Source organism: Pyxicephalus adspersus, chromosome 3, assembly GCF_032062135.1.
Source record: "Pyxicephalus adspersus chromosome 3, UCB_Pads_2.0, whole genome shotgun sequence".
In the NCBI taxonomy this organism is placed as follows: Eukaryota; Metazoa; Chordata; class Amphibia; order Anura; family Pyxicephalidae; genus Pyxicephalus; species Pyxicephalus adspersus.
The window spans coordinates 69,576,579-69,596,615 of NC_092860.1; the positions used below are offsets into that span (position 1 = coordinate 69,576,579).

The 20,037-nt window shown below is 39.2% G+C and overlaps 1 protein-coding gene across 2 annotated transcripts in view; it reads right to left on the bottom strand.

The window, feature by feature from the left end:
• Window positions 1–20,037, bottom strand: part of LOC140326468 (cyclic AMP-responsive element-binding protein 3-like protein 3) — a 139,714-nt gene that overhangs the window by 76,868 nt on the left and 42,809 nt on the right. For both annotated transcript variants that reach the window (XM_072405077.1, XM_072405079.1), the window contains exons 2-4: window positions 19,087–19,218; window positions 18,751–18,985; window positions 13,923–14,032 (exon numbers count right to left, since the gene is read on the bottom strand). In XM_072405077.1, the coding sequence (XP_072261178.1) occupies window positions 13,923–14,032; window positions 18,751–18,985; window positions 19,087–19,218 (477 nt within the window). The remainder of the gene's footprint in view (window positions 1–13,922; window positions 14,033–18,750; window positions 18,986–19,086; window positions 19,219–20,037) is intronic.

The window sequence follows — 20,037 nt, forward strand, 5'->3', positions numbered from 1 at the left end:
CTTTTTTATTGTTTTTTAAATTAGTCAGATTTTGGTTTTTTAGCAAAAGCATAATATAAATTGACTGTCATAAAAGTAAAATTTAAAAAAGGAGGTTCCTGTTGCCTGCCCTGAGAAACACCACTTCAGGGAAAAGGAATTATCTGCCATAGTCTGCAGAAATCAACTACTCTAAACCCTGCAGTGCTGCTGTGGGAAAAATATAAAGAGACACATCCTTTAAACTGGAGCCATTTTCATGTGTGGGAACAGGAACTGCAAGCATTAACCCTCTTCTTAGGAGATACCTATTTTTACTTCAAATTACATTTTCTATTGAGTAACTTAAAAGTAACCTAAAGTATTTTGTACTGTATTTTGATAACTGGATTTAAAAAATAATTATTTATTCCTTCTAGTATCTATTTATCAGGCATTGGACAACTGTTAGAAAACTAATAAGAAAAGAAAAGTTCCAAAAACAAAAAAGGACACTAAACCTTGATCACAATCGGAACTGCATAATACTGCAGCAATGTCTTTAAAACTAAAATGACATTGGGTTGACGCTTTCCCCACAATTATTGATAATGTGTACATTGTCACCATTAGTGGAGTCAGGTATTTAGGGGGTAGTCATTAGGATGCCAAACATTGTTTCACTGGGGGAAACTATGTTTGGCATCTTAATGACTACCCACTAGCAAGATTGATGGAAGACTTAATATGAACATTGCTACTGTAAATATGTTTGTATTATTATATCAGCCTAGTAAATGACTATAGTTCCCATTCCTCTTGAAAAAGCATTGCTTTGTCACTGGGAAACACATTCAGTCAATGGGCTTCTAAATTCTATAGGAATATATATTAATGTAGTCATCAATGTTATTGAGTATAACATAAAAGGAGCGCGGGGAACTTCTGATAGATAGCGGAATCTTTGGAGAACCGGTTTTTAGGAAAAGAGTTAAAAGCTACCCTTTCTCAAATGCAGTCTGACAAAAGCCTGGGACCCAATGGATTTAGCACTCAGTTGGTCAAATTACATGAACATATCCAAACGACCCCACTCCTAAAACCGTTTAAAAGCCTTTCAGATAATCCACTAGCTTCTAAGGTCATGACGGGATTACACCTCTTTAAAAGGGTTGATGGTGGAATTTGATACTTTTAATAGGATATCAAACTATAATAGGATCAACTTTTCGAAATCAGCTGTTCCCAGTCCCTCTGTCTCCCAATATCAGGTTGAATTGTTAAGAGAAGCCTTCCTGTTCTATTGGGAAATGGACAAAGTGTTGTATTTAGGAATCAAGCTGACAGTATTACTTGACAAACTGTTCAGCCAAAATGTTGTTACCTCTGATATGATCTATTAAGGATTCCCTTTCTCTTGGTTTAGAAGAGCAGTGCTCATAAAAATTACCATACTCCTAAGACTACTTTGTGTTCTGATAGCCTTATCTATCAAGATACCAGGGGAGAAATTTTGTAATTTCAAGTCTCTTCTAACCCAATTTATTTTGAACAATAGGCACCCCAGAATTAGCTATAGCTATTTAACTAAATCTAAAATGTGCGGGGCATTGGGATTCCCTGATGCAAAACTTTATTACCAAGCAATATGACTTATGTATTGGATAAAAGAGATTGGGTTCCACTAAAAAATTAGTTTGGTGATATTCCAATTTCCCGGGTTCTGAGCTTCCCTGGGTTGAACAATAACATGTACCCAATCAATTAAAATTTCAACCAAAATAGGGAACACATTGCAGGTATGTAAACAGGTTACAAAAATGTAGAGGATTTCTAGTTCCCCTGCTGGGAAACTGTGCCTTTCCTCCGGGGCTGGAGAAAAACTTTCTATCCAACTGGCTGGCAGAAACCCCTCGGGGAGTGCTAGATTTTGTCCAGGAGGGCAGGTTGCTAAACAGAGAAAGGTCGGTAGACTTGCTACAGGAGGGAACAAGCCTTACCATTGTGGTCCAATTTACAAATGTAACATTATATTGACGGCATGATGGTTAGTAGTGATATATGGGCCCCTCTGTCCCCTTTGATAAGCTTTGCCTGGCTGGCATCTCACTGGAACACTTAACTTCCTTAATGTACGTGTGTGTGTAATGTACGTTCTTATGTATAGAAGTTTCTAAACGAACTAGCCTCTAAAGGAACATTTAGGTATAAAAGATGCTGGAAGGCTGCCCTGTGCAGGTCTTTTTTGGATATCCAATAGGAAGATGCATGTCAGCTGAGACATTAATGCTCCATTAGCACTACTATCCAGGAAACCTCCTATAAAGTTTTGACCCAGTGGTACACCATGCCAGACAAGGTTCACAGGTGGTTCCTAGACAGTCCGGACATCTGTTAGAGATGTGGGAAAACAGTGGTACTTTAATCCATATATGGTGGGGGTGTTACATAATTCAACTTTATTGGAAATAAGTGCTTGATATTGGGCAAAAAAATTTGGAATTTCTCATTAGTGGCTACCTCAGAAGCGTGTCTTTTGCACATCTCTAAAATGTCCATGAAACAGTATAAAGCTTCACTGACATTTCACTTGTGGCCAAACCACTAATTCCCAAGTTCCCAAGTTCTACTGATGTCCCTCCCATTAAAATGTGGCTGCTTAAAATGTATGGAATCTACCTAATCTAAAATGTATGAAGGATAGAGCAGCAGCAGATGGAGTGGAGAAACCATCAGACCTGGACAGTGTGGTTTACATCTTACATTGTTTACAAATTCTGGCCCATAGGCCCGCATTGGACTGTTTTATAGATGCAGGAAATTGTAGTAGCGGTGGTATTTCAGAAGAGGGAGTTCCAGCTACTCTAAAAGATTTAGCCCCGCATTGGCCGCATCTGGCATTTCCAGCACTCCCCCTCAGTTACACGTAGGAGTTGCCAGGAAGCTTTTGGAGGTATAGGGGCTTCAAGTTTAGCGCAGATAGATTTAATAAGCATCTTCGTTAAAACGCACAAACGTCCCCTCCTCCGTTGACATTTATTAGCGACCTGTTATCTGGCCACCCCTCCTAAACATGGCTAAAAGAATCGTGGAAAACAGAAGCTTTCTGCAAAGTGGAAAGTAGAATATCTGTTCACAAATGTAAAGGACAGACCTGTTTGTCTTGTGTGTGGAATCAGCGTAGCTGTAACCAAAGAATATAACATAAGAAGAATTTATGAAACGAAACACCATGACAAGTACAATGACCTAAACATGGCGCAAAAGAGCCAGAAAGTAGAGGAGATGAAAAGAAGTATGGTTTGATGGCAGACTATGTTCACAAAAGCCAAATCACAAAGTGAGGCTGCTGTAAGGGCTAGTTTTATTGTGGCAGCAGAGATTGAAAAATCAGCCCGGCCCTTTAATGAGGGAGAGTTTGTCAAAAAGTGCATGATCAAAGTTTGCGACATTGTGTGCCCAGAAAAAAGGAAAGTATGAGCCTTAGCAGAAACACAGTAGCTGATCAAGCATGTGAACTTGTCATAAATCTACAGGAACAGCTGATGGAAAAGGGAAAAGATTTCATTGCATTCTCCCTTGCTGTGGATGAGAGCAGCAACACATCGGATACTGCCCAGCTGTCAGTCTTCATTTGTGGAAGTGGACTCAAATCTGTGCGTTACAGAGGAACTTTTGGGATTAAAATCAATGCATGACACAACCACAGCAAAATAAATATTTTTCCACAGCAAAAGAGGTTTCCAAATGTGAAACTCAAATGAATCTACATTGGGATAAACTTGTGGGGCTAACGACAGATAGTGCGCCTGCGATGTGCGGTCAAAACAGTAGATTGGTGGCCAGGGAGAGGAACTGCGCAGGTGAGCTAACTGTTTATCACTGCATCATACATCAGGAATCGTTGTGTGGCAAAGCCCTTAAGATGGAACATGTTATGAGCACCATAACACCAGTAGTTAACTTTATAAGAGCTAAAGGTTTCAAGTCTTTTCTGGAGGAGTGTTGTCCAGAATACGCATTGGTGAGATGGTTAAGCAGAGAAAAAATACTGAACAGATGTTTCCAGCTGCCTGAGGAAATTTGTCAGTTTCTAGAAAGCAAAGGGAAAGACACAGCAGAGCCCTGGGATAAAGAGTTTCTGTCTTAGCTGGCATTTCTCTGTGACAACACAAGTCATTTTGATCTTTTGAACCTGCAGCTTCAGGGGCAGGGCCATGTCATCACAGACATGGACACTACAGTGATATAATAAAATTTTATAATAAAATTATGCCTGTGGGAGACTCAGATGGTGAGATGAAGATGAACGAAACATTGCACAGGAGTCGTCTTACTGATGAACACCTTCACACCTGAGGATTTCCTCAGCTCAGAGCCTGACCCCAAACATTGATGAACTAGCGTGCAAGAAGAGATGCCAGGTATCTGGATTGGATCTTGAATAAATGTTTTCGTTATGTACTTTGCCTTGTTACTCCAAGGCATGGACTTGAATGGTTGAATTTTCATAGAAGAAAATTGTTATTATTATTGTTAGCCTACGCAAAAAGGTTACTATTAGGCTACAAATAGAGAAAAAGGCATACAATTTTTTCTTAAATAAAATTAAAATTAATTCTTAGGCCTCTTTCTCTATTGTAGGCTTGTTCCAGATTGATTGTTAAGAAAAACCTTTTTGTTTTTATATGAAAAGGTTTATATATATATATATATATATATATATATATATATATATATATATATCTAATGAGAAGGAAAAACTTCCTAATTTTTTTTCAATAAATTTCAAGGTTGACCAATCTGTTCTCTTACAATTACACCCCCCTTTATAGTAAAATCCAAACTGAACTCCAGAAATTTACCTCTCCACCGCTGGGTTGGTTTGCACAGGTCAACACTCTTAAAATGGATATACTTCTAAAGTTATTGTACCAGTTTCAAACAGTCCTAATCTCTCTACTGGCTAATTATCTATGTAAATTGCACAGTCTAGTTTGCAATTTTTTGTGGCGGGTGAGGTGCCCCCGGCTGGCATTTCCTACATTGGCCAAACCGAAGTTCAGGGCGGGGATCGGTTTTAGTGTGTGTGGTGGACTGGTTTCACAACGGTGACTCTAAAGAATGGGTGAGGATAGAAAACCCCCTTTCCCCAATTGACCTTAAATCCCTACCCTGGGTAGATTATTCTCTTTTATCTCAGACTGCCCCATTGCCTAAGCTCACCTCTGATCTCCTACATGTTTGTATCAGGCAAACCTGGCCCAATGACACCTTTGACAACCCAGCGTTACTACCAGCTAAGGGTACATCTCACTTTTTATCCTGGTTGGGTGTGAACAACAGATATCTTAAGGATATTTTACTCCATGACCAGGTTCCTCCTCTGGCCTCTCTGAATATACCCAATACTAGTAGGATGCTCTTGTGGTTTTCATATAGACAATTAACATCTTCTGTGTCCCCTTTACTGATATGTCCCTAATACGCAGAGGCCTGACTGAATTTGAGAAGATGCTCAGTTCCACCACACGCCCTACCCATGTAATTTCGGTATTGTATAGCCTGCTAACCTGGGGCTCCAGCTTTGCCCCTCCTATATATACAGGATATTGGGAAAGAGACTTGGGAGGGTCAATAACAGATGAGGAGTGGGAAAAGTTCTTCGTACTTACTCATAAACTTGCATTGACATGTAAATCCTAAGAAACAAACTATAAAGTTCTATCTAGATGGTACTGCTGCCCGGTAGACCTACATCATATTTCCGCCCAACAGTCTGATAGATGCTGGCGTTGTCATACACAAAGAGGAACACTACTTTACATATGGTGGGAATGCCCACTTATATTTCAGTTTTGGGAGCGGGTCCTCGGTCAGAATAATGCCAAAGTAACACTACTTTTAATGATCCCGGGCTCTTAAACTTATTAAGAAAGACCTCTCGCCATTTTCTCACGACTGCTAGGGCTGTGACCCCGTGATCTTGGAAACAAAACACAGTTCCTTCCATCCAGTTCCAACTCGAGAAAATACGACATGAAAATGCTAGTGGCAGAGGATAATGACCGTACAAAACAATTTAAGCTAACATGGTCTATATGGGACTGGTTTAAGAAATCTACGTTAAGACATGTTTGTCATAGAACTTTTGGTCCTGATGTTGAGAGTTGCCACTCAAATGTTCCCCCTTTCCCCCCTCAGACTACTTTCCCTACCCCCCCCCCCCCCCCACCCTTGGGCTACTTCGTTGATGGTTATATTTCTGTTTATGTTTGTTAATAACTATCAATGTCAATCAAGAGTCCAGACCATATTTGGCTTTGATTTACTAATCAATGAGTTGGCAGTATACTTTGCTATTGCTATTTCTACTGCCAGGTGTGTTTTTTTTTTGTCAGCCTTGAGAGGCATTATGATATGTACTACACTCACCAGGTTTCTGGTGAGTGTAGTTCAGGTAACTGGTTTTATTTCAAGATGTTTGTTGGATCCTGATTGCTATATTGTTAAATTATGTTTGTTTGGTATATGTACTTCTGTAATATGTTGTAATTTTCTGAAAAGGAATAAAAATTATTGAAGAAAAAAATTTCAAGGTGGGTCAGACTTTGTCCGGGTTTTTAATTTTGGCCCACTATGTATTTGAGTTTGACACCCCTGCTCTACAAGGTTAGTTACTTGAGGTTAAAAAACTTTCTATGCTCTATGTATCAATTTAAATTGTGTCACTCCAGATTTCATTGACCATATGCTTTCTAACTATACCCTGCAGTATTTTATCAGATCTTCCTCTGGAATATCTTTCTCCCAATGCTGCACATTAGTGTGCAACAAGGGTTTGAGAAACACATTCTGATATACCAAATAAATCGAATAAAGGGAGGTGAAAGTGAAAACTATTTATCAAAATGATTATTAGACAGCACTTTGGGTGGTGAGTCAGTCAGACTTGTTACTTGCAAATAGTACAATTTGTGTACTGACCCTAGGCAGATGGTAATGTCTTTGTAGGTCTGTCGGGGATAGTGGATGGCAGGATTCAGAATCAAACAAATCTTTTACATAGTGCACACCTTTAGCCTGCCATATTTGATAATGAAGGGCTTGTTTGCCCAGATGGAAAACATGAGTTTCCACAGATAGGTAGGTATCTAGAGATTCCAGAGGTTAATTGAAATTTGTGCCTGACTTCTCTCTGAGTTATTACAGTGTCTCTAATTGGATTATTACTCTTTAGGTGGCCTGGTAAGTTGGAAACTTTAAAACGCATCACCAATTTCAGGTCCCATGTGGCCGCAAGAGCCTTTTAGTCCATCCATGACATGTTTTGAGAAACAGTCCAGATTGTAAACACATATGTCAGGAAAATTGGCCCCTTCCTTTTTTTGGTGCGTCTCTTGCCAAAGAAATCCCTCCAGCCTGTGTCCTAGCCTTGACCTCTATTCAGGAATCCACTATTCCCCCATGTAAAACTTTGGTGCCTCCTGAACTTTGTACCAAAATATTACGAAGGGCACATGATTCCAAACTTTCTGGTCACCCCGGCGTTTACAGAACTTTCACATTTCTCTCGTATCTGTGCTGGTGGCCTGACATTTGTAACGATGTGATGAACCACGTCAAGGACTGTGCTGTTTGTGCTCAAAGTCCTCTACCTGTGCCCCAGTGAGACCACTTTTTCCTCTGCCCATTCCCAAGGAGCCTTGTCTCACCTGGATTTCATTACAGACCTTCCACCTTCTGATGGCTGTACAGTTATTTGGGTGGTCATGGGTCACTTTTCCTAAATGACCCATTTTGTACCCCTTCCTGCTTTATCTTTGGAAACAGTGTTGGTGCCAATTTTTATTCGTAATTGTAAATCCCTGGACATCTCTGCAGAGTTCTTCTTTGACCTATCACTCGCAGACCAATGGACAGATGTAAAAAGTTAATCAAGCCTTGGACCAATATCTTTTAGCCCTCCATGATTTCTGGGCAGCTCTGCTGCAATGGGTGGACTTTGCCCACAATAACCATGTTAGCACCAGCACCGAGGAGTCCCTATTCTGTATTGTCTATGGCAAACATCCTCGCCTTCCATCTCCTATACCCTGCTCTGCCGAAGTACCCGCATGCAGTAACCTGCAGAGAGACTTTAATCATATCTGGCCCTCTACCTCTGAGTATCTGAAACATGCTGCTTTTCGACACAAGAAGTTTGTGAATAGGCATTGCTATAAAGTACCTCCTTTTCAACCTGTGGATAAAGTCTGGCTTTCCACAAATAACATCAGTTGCAAGGTCCCTTCCCTGAAGTTTGCCCCATGTTTCATTAGACCATATGCAAGTTCAGCTAAAGTTAACCCTGTTAGTAATGCCTTCCCCCTCATCTCAAGTTACCCAGTGCTTTCCATGTATCTCTGCTTAAACCATTGGTCCTGAAAAGCTTTTCTCATCCCTCACAACTGGCTTCTCCTTCACCCAATTTTTCTCAAGAGTATGAAGTTCATCAAATTCTGGACTCCAAAATTTCTCACAAGATGCTAATGTACCTGTTTGACTGGAAAGATTTCGGTCCAGAGGAGAGATTGTGCGTTCCAGCTACAGATGTGTCTGCTCCTCTTCTTGCCAAGAGGTTCCATCTTGGCTTTCCCCTTAAACCTGGACTTTGGCAGGTGGGGAGGTCCTGTAAAAGTGGGGAGGTAGTGTCACACTTACCTCTTCCTCGCTTAAGTGCAGGCACCTCTCTATCGCCTTTCCCACGGGCCAATTGGGAAATAGCCTCTTAGCCCTTGGCTATTTAGCTGGCTCAGTTCCAACACCCTGCATTCGTGCAACAAGTCTCAACTAGTGCTGAGCCCCCTAGCTCTGCTGAGCATTTACTTTACACCTGTTGTTTACATGAGTGCTTTCCCAGTCCAGCTCCTGTGTCAACCCCTTGTTGCCCAGTCTGTGCTGTTCCAGTGTTCATCTGTGTCCACGGTGACCCCTGTGTCTCCCACTCTCCTTGCTTCCTGTGTCATATAGTTATATAGTAGGTTAGGTTGAAAAAAGACATAGGTCCATCAAGTGAAATAAACATATCCCAGATATAAAACCCTATGGACATAGTTGGTTCTGAGGAAGGCAAAAAAAACCCTGGTACAATTTGCTTCAACAGGGGAAAAAATTCCTTCCTGATTCCATTAGGCAAACAGATGTTCCCTGGCTCAACAGTCACTGTTATGTTTACTTTAATCCTTAATACCCAGTTATATTTTGTGCTTTTAGAAACGTTTCCAGCTTTTTCTTAAAGCAATCTTTAGTAGTTGCTGAAACTACTTCCTGAGGGAGCCGATTCCACATTTTCACAGACCTTCCAGTGAGTGAATACCTTCCTTATCCGGAGATTGAACTTCTTTTCCTCCAGACACAATGAGTGCCCTCTTTTTTTTTGTAATGATCTTAAAGTGAATAAATGTAGAGAAATAGAGAGTTTTCTATTTGGACCAATTATAAATTTTTACAGGGTGATCATATCCCCTCTTAAACGTCTCAAGGGAGAAAAGATTCAGTTCAGCTAACCTCCCCACATAGCTTAGCTCCTCCATTCCTTTTATTAGTTTAGTTGCACTTCTCTGCACTCTCTCCAATTCCACAATGTTCTTTTTGTGAACTGTTGCCCAAAACTGGACTGCATATTCCAGATTTGGTCTGACCAATGCTTTGTACAGGGGCAGGATTATGTCTCCACCTCTGTAGTCAATTCCTCTTTTAATACAAGAAAGTACTTTACTAGCTTTAGATATTGCAGCTTGGCATTGCATCATGTCTATGATCTACCAGAACTCCCAGATCCTTTTCCGGTACAATTGTTTGCATTGAAATGTATTTTTTATTGTAGGCTATAATTCTTAGGCATAACTCACCGATATATAATAATTTTAATACATTTAATAATAAACTTTAAATAATCTGTTAAAAAAATATATATATACCGTATTTTTCGGACCATAAGACGCACTTTTTTCCCCCCAGAAGTGGGGGGAAAAAGTCCCTGCGTCTTATGGTCCAAATGTATCAAAATGTATCCTTCCCAGCTGCTGTCCCGTCCCGTCCCTGTTCATGTAATGTAAGAGTAGCACGTATAAATATATATATATATATATATATATATATATATATATATATTATATGATTATTTCTTTGTATTGGATTCAATACAGCTATTATTTGAAGTTCCTGCCAATCCTCCCGTCGGCACCGACGCATGCACTGTCGTCACCAATAAACCCCGGAGATCATCGCTGCCTTTGCCAACTGGAGATCGAGGAGGAAGGATGTGTCCCCAGGACCTGCAGAACGATGGGGGATGACATCAGAGCAAGGGAAGTAGGTTTTTTTAGTTAAGGCTACCTCGAGTGTAACTCGGGATTACCGCTATTTGCAGGAAAAATCCACACACTCTCTCCAATTCCACAATATCCTTTTTGTGATCTGATGCCCAAAACTGGACTGCGCGTTCCAGATAGGGTCTAACCAATGCTTTGTACAGGGACGGGATTATGTCTTCATCTCTGCAGTCAATTCCTCTTTTAATAGAAGAAGATAATTTTCTAGCTTTAGAAATTGCAGCTTGGTATTGCATGCTGTTATTACGTTTGTGATCTACCATAACCCCCAGATCCTTGTTCATTTTTGACTCCCCCAAATGTATTCCCCCTTGACAATATGAAGCCTGCATGCTGTTAGCCGCCAAGTGCATAACTTTACATTTTTCAATATTAAATGTCATTTGCCACTTGGCTGCCCAATCAAACAGTACATCCAGGTGTGTTGTAGATTATAGACATTATAGACATATTATAGACATTAATTCCATTGCATAGTTCAGTGTCATCTGCAAACACAGAAATAGTACTTTTAATTTAAAACTCTATATCATCAAGATGTTAAACAGTAAAGATCCTACATTGAACCCTGGGGTACACCACTAATACCCTTGGACCATTCAGAGTATGTATCATTAATCACTATTCACTGGATGTGGTCTTTAAGCACATTCTCTATATATTTACAGATTGAATTTCCTAAATCAATAGTCCCTAACTTGCATAAAAACCTTCTTTGGGGTACTGTGTCAAATGCTGTTGCAAAGTCCAAGTACATTATATATAAACTGCTACTCCACTGTCTACCTGATTACTTACTTCCTCATAAAAGAGAGTAAATTTGTTTTAGACAGTAAACTTCGTTCTTTCTAAAATGTCTTGATGACTATCACTTAATGTCTTGATGACTATCACTTAAGTAATATTTTTTAGCAGAAACTCCTCTATGTGGTTCTTTATCAAACTCTCTAGGATCTTTCCAACTATAGAAGTTAAAACTTCTACCAGTCTACAGTTACTTGGCAATGACTTTGCTACCTTTTTAAAGATAGGCACCACATTGGCCTTATGCCAATCCATTGGTACAATGCCAGTAATTAAAGGGTTTCTAAAAAGTAGAAACAGTAGCTTTGAAATAACTGAACTTAGCTCTTTGAGGACACGTGGGTATAATCCATCAAGTCCTGATGTTTAACAACCTAAATTCTATCCAACTGTTTCTCAATCATATCAATTTTGAGCTATTGTGGCTCTGTTAGGGTAGTGACTTGAGCTCAGCCAGTTTCCTTTATGTACACAGACCAAAAAACATGTTTAGTATTTCCACCTTTTCTTTATCCCCAGTTACCAATTTTGGGAGTTGACTTACTTTCCACTGCAATATGTCCTTCATTTTGAAATTTTGCACATTTTATTTCCTTATAACATCTTTTTTTTTGTTATATTCTTTATAACATTCAAATAATGAAGGCGATCCCTTATATTATTCTTTATGCCTTTTTTTCTAACATTAGCTGTGAGCCATATAAGTTTTTTAGCTTCTTAAACTTATTACCCATTGGAATATATTTTGCAGTGTGTTTGTGCAACAGACTTGAAACATTCCATTTCTGTTTTGTGTTCTTTGATTGCAACATACCATCCCCTTCCAAGTCATCTAGAGCCTTAAATGGAAAGTTTGCTCTCTTAAAATTAAATATTTTTATCTTTCCTATTTTAGCTTCCTGTTTACATCTTACAATAAATGAAATCCTATTATGGTCACTGCTACCCAAATTTTCTTTTATATGCACGATTGTTATAAGCTCTGCATTGTTAGAAAAGAATAGGTAAGCAGAGTTGCATTTATAGTTGGGGCTTCTATAAACTGTAACATAGAATTATCTTGTAATAAATTAATACATTTCCGCCCTTTTGCTTTACCTGTAGTGTCTTTACCACAGTCAATGTCAGAGTAGGTAAAATCACCCATCAGTACCATTGTCCCATCCTTTGAAGGCCCTATCTGGGCAAAACGTTGATTCCTATATTCCTATATTCTATTCTATTTACTCTATTTCTTCTTTAGTACTGGGTGGCCAATAGCAGACTCCAATAATAACTGTGTATTATGCATCCTCCAACTATAATGTCTAAACCTCATTGCATGCTCCATCAACAATTTTTTCTTTCACATTCATTTTCAGATCACCTTTCACATACAGACAGACACCACCACCACCTTTTCATTTTACTCTGTCTTTCCAAAAGAGTATATACTATCAGATCAAAAAGTATAAACACCATTTAGACCAGCATCATATACCATGAGTCCACAGCAAATTTAGAAGTGGGTTCAAAAATACAAGTGTAATATTCCTACATCTCATATCAAAGCAGGATTCCAGCAAAAAGAAGACAAAACTTCTAAATGCAAACAAAACATAGGTACAAGAGTCAGTGGCATAAAAAGTCATTTTACTGGAAACTAATAATCCATGATTTAAGCATAAAACAGAATACTAACATGCAGTACGAAGTATGGCTATGATAGGAACAAAAAATGGGTTCTGTACCCTTATATGGCACATCCTACATGGAATGCTACAGGGGTAATGCTACAGAATGTAAAAATCAGAAAGCATAGTTCACCAAAGCGATAACCACACCCATTTTCACAATAGGGCAGCACAGTGGCTCAGAGGTTAGCCCTCTGGCCTTTGAAGTGCTAGGTCCCAGGTTATTATCTCGGCCAAGGAACTATCTTGCATGGTTTCCCTGTGTTTGTGTTGGTTTACCCCCGGGTACTCTGATTTCCTCCCACATTCCAAAAACATGCAGTTAGGTTGATTGTCGTCCCCCAAAATTCACCTTAGACGGTGGTAATGGCATATAACTTGTGAGCACCTTTGGGGGACAGCTAGTGACATGACTATGGACTTTATAAAGCACTGCATTTTATGTCATCACCATATAAATACTAGTTAATATTAATAAATTACTTCTTATCAGACTGGTTGATGCAGCTAGAACATGGCTCCCAGCATTCTGGCATTAGATGAGATAACCACACTGATCCAGTGGTTCTCCAGAATAAACAAGCTAATGCGGATGGAGAATCTTACTGAATATTTTAGAGGTACAGAAGAACAATTTTGGAATAGGTGGTGTCACTGTTTTATGCTGATGGTCCTCTTTGGAATAGATTTAGATGTCATATACCCCAATGCTGCTGCTATCAATTGAAACCTCCCTGTCATGACTGCTGACACCCAAATCTCAGTGCTCATCCCCTCCGCTCCTCTTTTTCTCCTTATCTTTTCCCCACTTCTATTTTTCCCCTACTTGATCAATATATTTTAAAAGAAAACTGGGAACCTCATTGAGCTTCTGCCTTTCTGCTTAGCAGCAGACTTTTGGTTGAATAAACAGTTGTGTCATATTTCCAAAAAAAACAAAAACATTGTGATGCTTTTGATGTATTGCTTCATGGAGATCTTCAATTAAGATTTTAGGAGACATTGATGCAGATAACCACATGATAAAATATTTTTCCTAAATTGTGCGTATATAAAATAAAACAATTATACAATAATAATATTAATAAAAAAGATAAAGTCTACATCTCACCATATCAAAGCTACTGGAAAGCAACAGATCCTTTACAGTTAGTGGCGTGTCTCCGATCTGAGTTTGTGATTTTGGATTGTTTTCATTGCAAAAAAGCCCGGGCCAGATGCCTGCAAAGTAAGAGAAGGAAATTTAAGGGTTTAGTAACAGACACATAGGTCCCCTCATATCTTCAATATTGAAAAGACAGATGCATAATAAATACATCAAAAGCATTAAATTGTCCAAAGTAAAACAATATAAACCCAAAAATAACAACTAAAAACCTATACTGCAACTTTCCAGTCCTTTACATGTTGGGGGAAATGATATTAGTTTACAGCAAGGTAACATTTTTGTTACTCTCTGTTCAGCCCACATGTGACAATACAAGAACACTGAGTTTTTGGCAATATCAAAAAGCATTTTCTGAACTTGCTGCAGCATTATACATTTTTGTTCATGAATTTAGTTATCTTTCAATGTTGAAAAATGCCTAAAAATAATCTAAATATTCAGTTTGGTACATCATGAGAAAGAAACAAAGCGCTGGTGAAGCAAGTGCTCAGCAATGCCAAACGACCTGGACGTCCACGGAAGACAACAGTGGTGGATGTTTGCAGAATCATTTCCATGGTGAAGAGAAACCCCTTCACAACAGCCAACCAAGTGAACAACACTCTCCAGGAAGTAGGTGTATCAATATCCAAGTCTACCATAAAGAGAAGACTGCATGAAAGTAAATACAGAGGGTGCACTACAAGGTGCAAGCCACTCATAAGCCTCAAGAATACAAAGGCTAGAATGGACTTTGCTCAAAAACATCTAAAAAAGCCAGCACAGTTGTGGAAAAACATTCTTTGGACAGATGAAACCAAGATCAACCTTTACCAGAATGATGGCAAGAAAAAAGTATGGAGAAGGCTTGGAACAGCTCATGATACAAAGCATACCACATTATCTGTAAAACATGGCAGAGGCAGTGTGATGGCTTGGGCGTGCATGGCTGCCAGTGGCACTGGGACACTAGTGTTTATTGATGATGTGACACAGGACAGAAGCAGCCCAATTAATTCTGAGGTGTTCAGAGACATACTGTCTGCTCAAATCCAGATAAATGCAGTCAAATTGATTGGGAGGCATTTCATAATACAGATGGACAATGACCCAAAAACAAAGCAACCCAGGAGTTTATTAAAGCAAAGAAGTGGAATATTCTTGAATGGCCAAGTCCGTCACCTGATCTGAACCCAATTGAGCATGCATTTGACTTTTACAAGACTAAACTTCGGACAGAAAGCCCACAAACAAACAGTAACTGAAAGCCACTACAGTAAAGGCCTGGCAGAGCATTAAAAAAGGAGGAAACCCAGCATCTGCTGAGGTCCATGAGTTCAAGACTACAGGCTGTCATTGTCAGCAAAAGGTTTTTTACCAAGTATTGGAAGGTATCAAGAAGCTTCTACAGACTAAAGTGATGGTGGGGCCATACCACAACTAATTTAGCAAAGAGCACCCTTCACTTCTTTCTAGACTTTTGTCAACACCACCGGGATGCCCTGATATAAATATCTCCATATGTCCTTTCCGTATACCAGTCCTCATGATTGTTCTATTATTTTGATTATCTTGATCTCTTTTTTAGGGGATAAAAATCCCCTAAAAAAGCCTCAGGGCAAAACACGCCATTAATGAGAGACATGACTGTTTAGCCTGCACCTTTTCTAGCTGCCTTTGGGGAATTCAAGGTCTGTGGTATCCCCCAATACAGCATGCTCAAAAAGCCATCACCGCTCAAGGACATGTTCCCGGCAGCGCATGACACTGTCAGTGGTAGGTGCAACTGACAACGGATACATGGTTTCGGGATTATTAGCAGGGGTGGAACATATCTTTAACAGCAAGAGATGTGGAAGAGATGTGGGAGATATGACCATCTTTAATCCCTGTACATCCTCATCTGCCTCCTATACTTCTGCTGTTTACTTTTTCCTAACTCAGTACCCAGTCTTTCAGCCACATGACAATTCGCACATCACTATACTTTATATTTATTCAGCCAATCATGCAAGAAGACTGTCCTTGGCTGCCTCATTGCTGGATTGGGTAAATGCAATGGCAGGTGCTCCATCCAAGCAAACTGAGCTCTTATCTTTGCACTACAAATGGCAGCTTGCATTGGATGTAAAGCAGCTAGTGCTGGAAGCAATGGTTGTGTGATCCAATTTAGGCATTGCTGGATCCTGCAAATATAAACATAATATTTTTCTTAAATTAGTGTGGTGTGTTAATTTCAAAACTTTATTTAACTATTTCTGGGAATGGGTAAGGGGTACTATGTATCCCTGTGCTCATTCCCAAGGGTAGAAGAGCCCTGGGGGTCCCTTTAAATATAAGGTGCTTTCAGATTCCTGCCTGCATATCCCCCAACGTCTGGGTCACATTGTGGAGATGAGGTCTTGTTCCCTAGTAACCCTTACCCTCACTGAGAGCAGATGTGGGTCTGTTTTTTGACAGAATAAAAGGGGGAAACATGTTTTTTGTCTTCTGGAATCTAGTTTGCTAAAGAAGGAAGAAGAAGACCTTTTATGGAGAGGAGTGGGAGCATACTCCTTAGCTTTATTCGTGTTGTATCCACAAAGGTCCAAGCAAATAAAGCAAATAAAAAAAAGCAAATAAAAGTGTTAGTAGATAGTAGAGGGGCCCTATGATGTTTTTTTGTTGGTAAAAAAGAAGCTAACAGTACATTTTAACACAACTTACATCCATGGTATAATTAATGTTCTTCAATATTTTGTTCCCTTATTTACATGGTAATTTTTTTATGCTACAGCTTTCCCCCAAATCCATTGCAATACATTTGGTTTCTGTGGAATGGAATTTATGAATGTGTAAAAGTGTCATATTTATATAAATATTTCGGGGAATCATATGTTGATGAAAACAATGTTTTGTAAAATGCAATTAATTGTAAAGATCAACCATGATCTTTTGGAAAAGAAAGAGCACTCTCTTTCAAATGTAAGGTTTTGCATATCAGGACATATGAAATAATTATCTGGTCCTAAGCAGGTCTTAAACTGAGGTAAATACAACCTCAAATTAAAAACACATGACATATTACATGGACATATTAGTGTCATTATATATATATTCTTATGGATTCCATAGTATATAAGAAGGCAGTCAGGTGGTCACCTTGGTGGTCTAGAACATTCACGTACATGTTAACACAATACCAGTGAGGAAAGACATCAACAATACTCTTAGAAAGGAAATTGTTTCTGCCCAAAAATTTTTTTTTGGCCATTTACGAACATTAAAAAGGCAGTTTACTACAGTCTGATAATGAGAGTGCAGATTCCTCACTACAGTTTCTAGTTAGGATTCCAGTTCACAAACTAAATCAACAGCTTTCCATACAAAGTGACACAGCTTCTTTGTAGGTTTAATATAGGCTTGATTGTATGCAACCTACCTGCTTCCATTCCATTCCTCATAACCTAGCAGCACACCAGTGCTAATTTTTTCAGGCCTGTAATAAAACTCAGGGGTGTACCCAGGGTGGAATGGAAAGGCCCACCCAGTACCTTTCTTCCCATTTCAGAGCCCTGACAAACTAAACCCTTTGAAGAATTGCTCTCCCTACTTCTGGACTCTTTCCCCAGCATGCACCCTGGTTTTAAAGAGCCCATGCTGTAGATATTAGAGAAACATATCTCCCACACAGGACCCATCCCCGTGGTCCTGTGCAAGAGCCGAACATCAATGTATAAGTACATTAATATTGCATTTAATAGTTTAAAAGTCATATTCTGATTACTTTTCTGTTTTCAGAAGAAAGTCCCACATGACCAGATTCTCTTGCTATTTCTATCCATCAATGGTCTTGTTTGATTGCCTGGTTAAAAGCCACTTTTTCTTCCACATACACAATGGGTCTGATTTAGACTGGGGAAGATATACTATCAGGGGAGAACCTGGTGAACAAGCAAACCTGAAATAGATCTGGTTGAAAGAATATGGTAATTATTGTCAAATGATTTTTTTAGGAAACCCACTCCAGTTTGGCTGGGATAACCAGGTTCTCCCTTGATAGGTTATCTTCTCCAGTCTTGTAGTGCTTTAATAAATTAGATCCAATGCTTTAAGTGTAAAAAGTACAGATCTAACTGAACAGACTCAATTTACTTGAACTCTGGGCATTGTATCATCTAGCAAATACTTTCTAGATGTAAAAATTTCCTAATTTAAAGAGGTAGGTCCTCCAATGTGGATCATTCTTAGTTATATCTTGATGTTACTCAATCCATAGCTCATAGGGGGGTGAAGTTCCAGAGGAGGCAGTGACAAAAGACCACACTAACCTATGCAGAGAGATTTTGAAAAAGCCTTTATATGATGTAAATTGCTGGACCCCCTATTTTCCCCTTGTTCTCTAACCAACAATTTTCCCCGCTAACTAGGTTCACTTTTTTTTCCTAGTTTGAACATGTTGTCGGGGGGTATAATTTGTTCATTAAAGTGGAAACAAAAAAGGAAAACTGAACTCCTAAATCACATTTATCACGCTGCTATGTTATCATTGTAAATTATAACTGTGACAGTTTCAAGTGTTTGCTCTTGTAGTGAACTGTTTCCACTGAATGAAACCACAGATTTGGATTTTTTATTTTTACTTTCACACAGGATGTTACGGGTGTCACCAGAATGAAGTCAGAGCTTTATCTGCTTAAATACATACATTTATCCACAGGTGTACTACGTTGTAAACTTTTTGTAAATCACCTATCTAGATATATAGCAAATAAAATTCCAAAAATGTACATTTCCCTTAAAGGCTACATACCTGCATGCTCTCCCATATTCATACAAAGATCAGGTTCTTGGAAATCTCCTAAATTGGATATTATATAACCCGAGTCTGTGAACTGGTATTGGAATGGACTGTTCAGGTGATCTGAGTGTGTATCTTCAGATACTCCACTGTCACTAGCCGCTGGTGACCAAAGGTTTGAATCTGAGGAGGAGTCAGCCAACAACAGTAATGGAGAAGCAAATTCTTCATTTTCCTGGCTAGAAATCTATAAAAAAAAGAATTTTATTAGTGGAACAAAAAAAACTATAAATAGAAAACAAAAAAAAGCTGCTGAATAATGCATTTTTGTACCTGTGAAATACTTACTTTTGTATCTGAGGTGGCTGAAATTGACCCAGCAGGTGAATATTCATGTCGGAGAATGCCATCCTGGTAGTCAAATAGTAGATCTAGAAGCTCCAAACTCTGCATTCCACCCTGATTGTATTCATTTACCTCCTGTGTTTGAAAAAGACAAAAATAAACAGTAATGTGATTTTAGCATGTATCAACTCAACTAGCTGTAACAACTGCATAATATGGGACACAACTGGCCAAAACTCATGGATTGTCACAGAGTATTTTATGTTTACAGTCTGATTTATGCCAATCAAAAAAACTGTTGTAACCAGCAGATTGCAATAATTATGAGATCCTAAAGCATATAAAGTAAATCTGTAGGAGTGCTTGCAGTGGCAAATGGGGCTGAAGACCAATGCAAAGGAGAATGCAAAGATGCCTGCTCACCAGTTAAGACACTGGTATGCACCTTGCAGTAAAAGGCTGCTTTGTTCATATTAGGAGAATAGTAGATAGTGAGGGTCAAATATCCAGTATACAGAAGTCCTGGATGACAGATATATTTCCCCCTGCTTTAGGTCTTAAGCTACGTACACGTCAAACTTTTCTCGTCCGATAATCGGCTTAGGGCCTATATCGGGCGAGAATCTGGCATGTGTACAGCCCGCGTCGTTCATCCATTCCACCAGGATGGATCCACGGACGATGAACTGTGGAATGAGTCTGGGAAGTTTGATTTGGTCACCTGTAGTTCCTGTTTATTTAGCTTCTTACAGAGTCCTGACTTTGGGTAGCAGTAGCAGTACATACCAGGTTTTTAGAATGACCTGACATGTATGCCTTAGGCAGTCAGGAGCAGAGTGTGGCTCAATGTGGGAGTAAGGAACAAGGCTGAAAGCAGCAGCACGAGGCAGCTCCATGTTTTTGGAAGAAAGACTTGGATACTGCAACCTCCTTGCAACATGTAACTACCAGGTG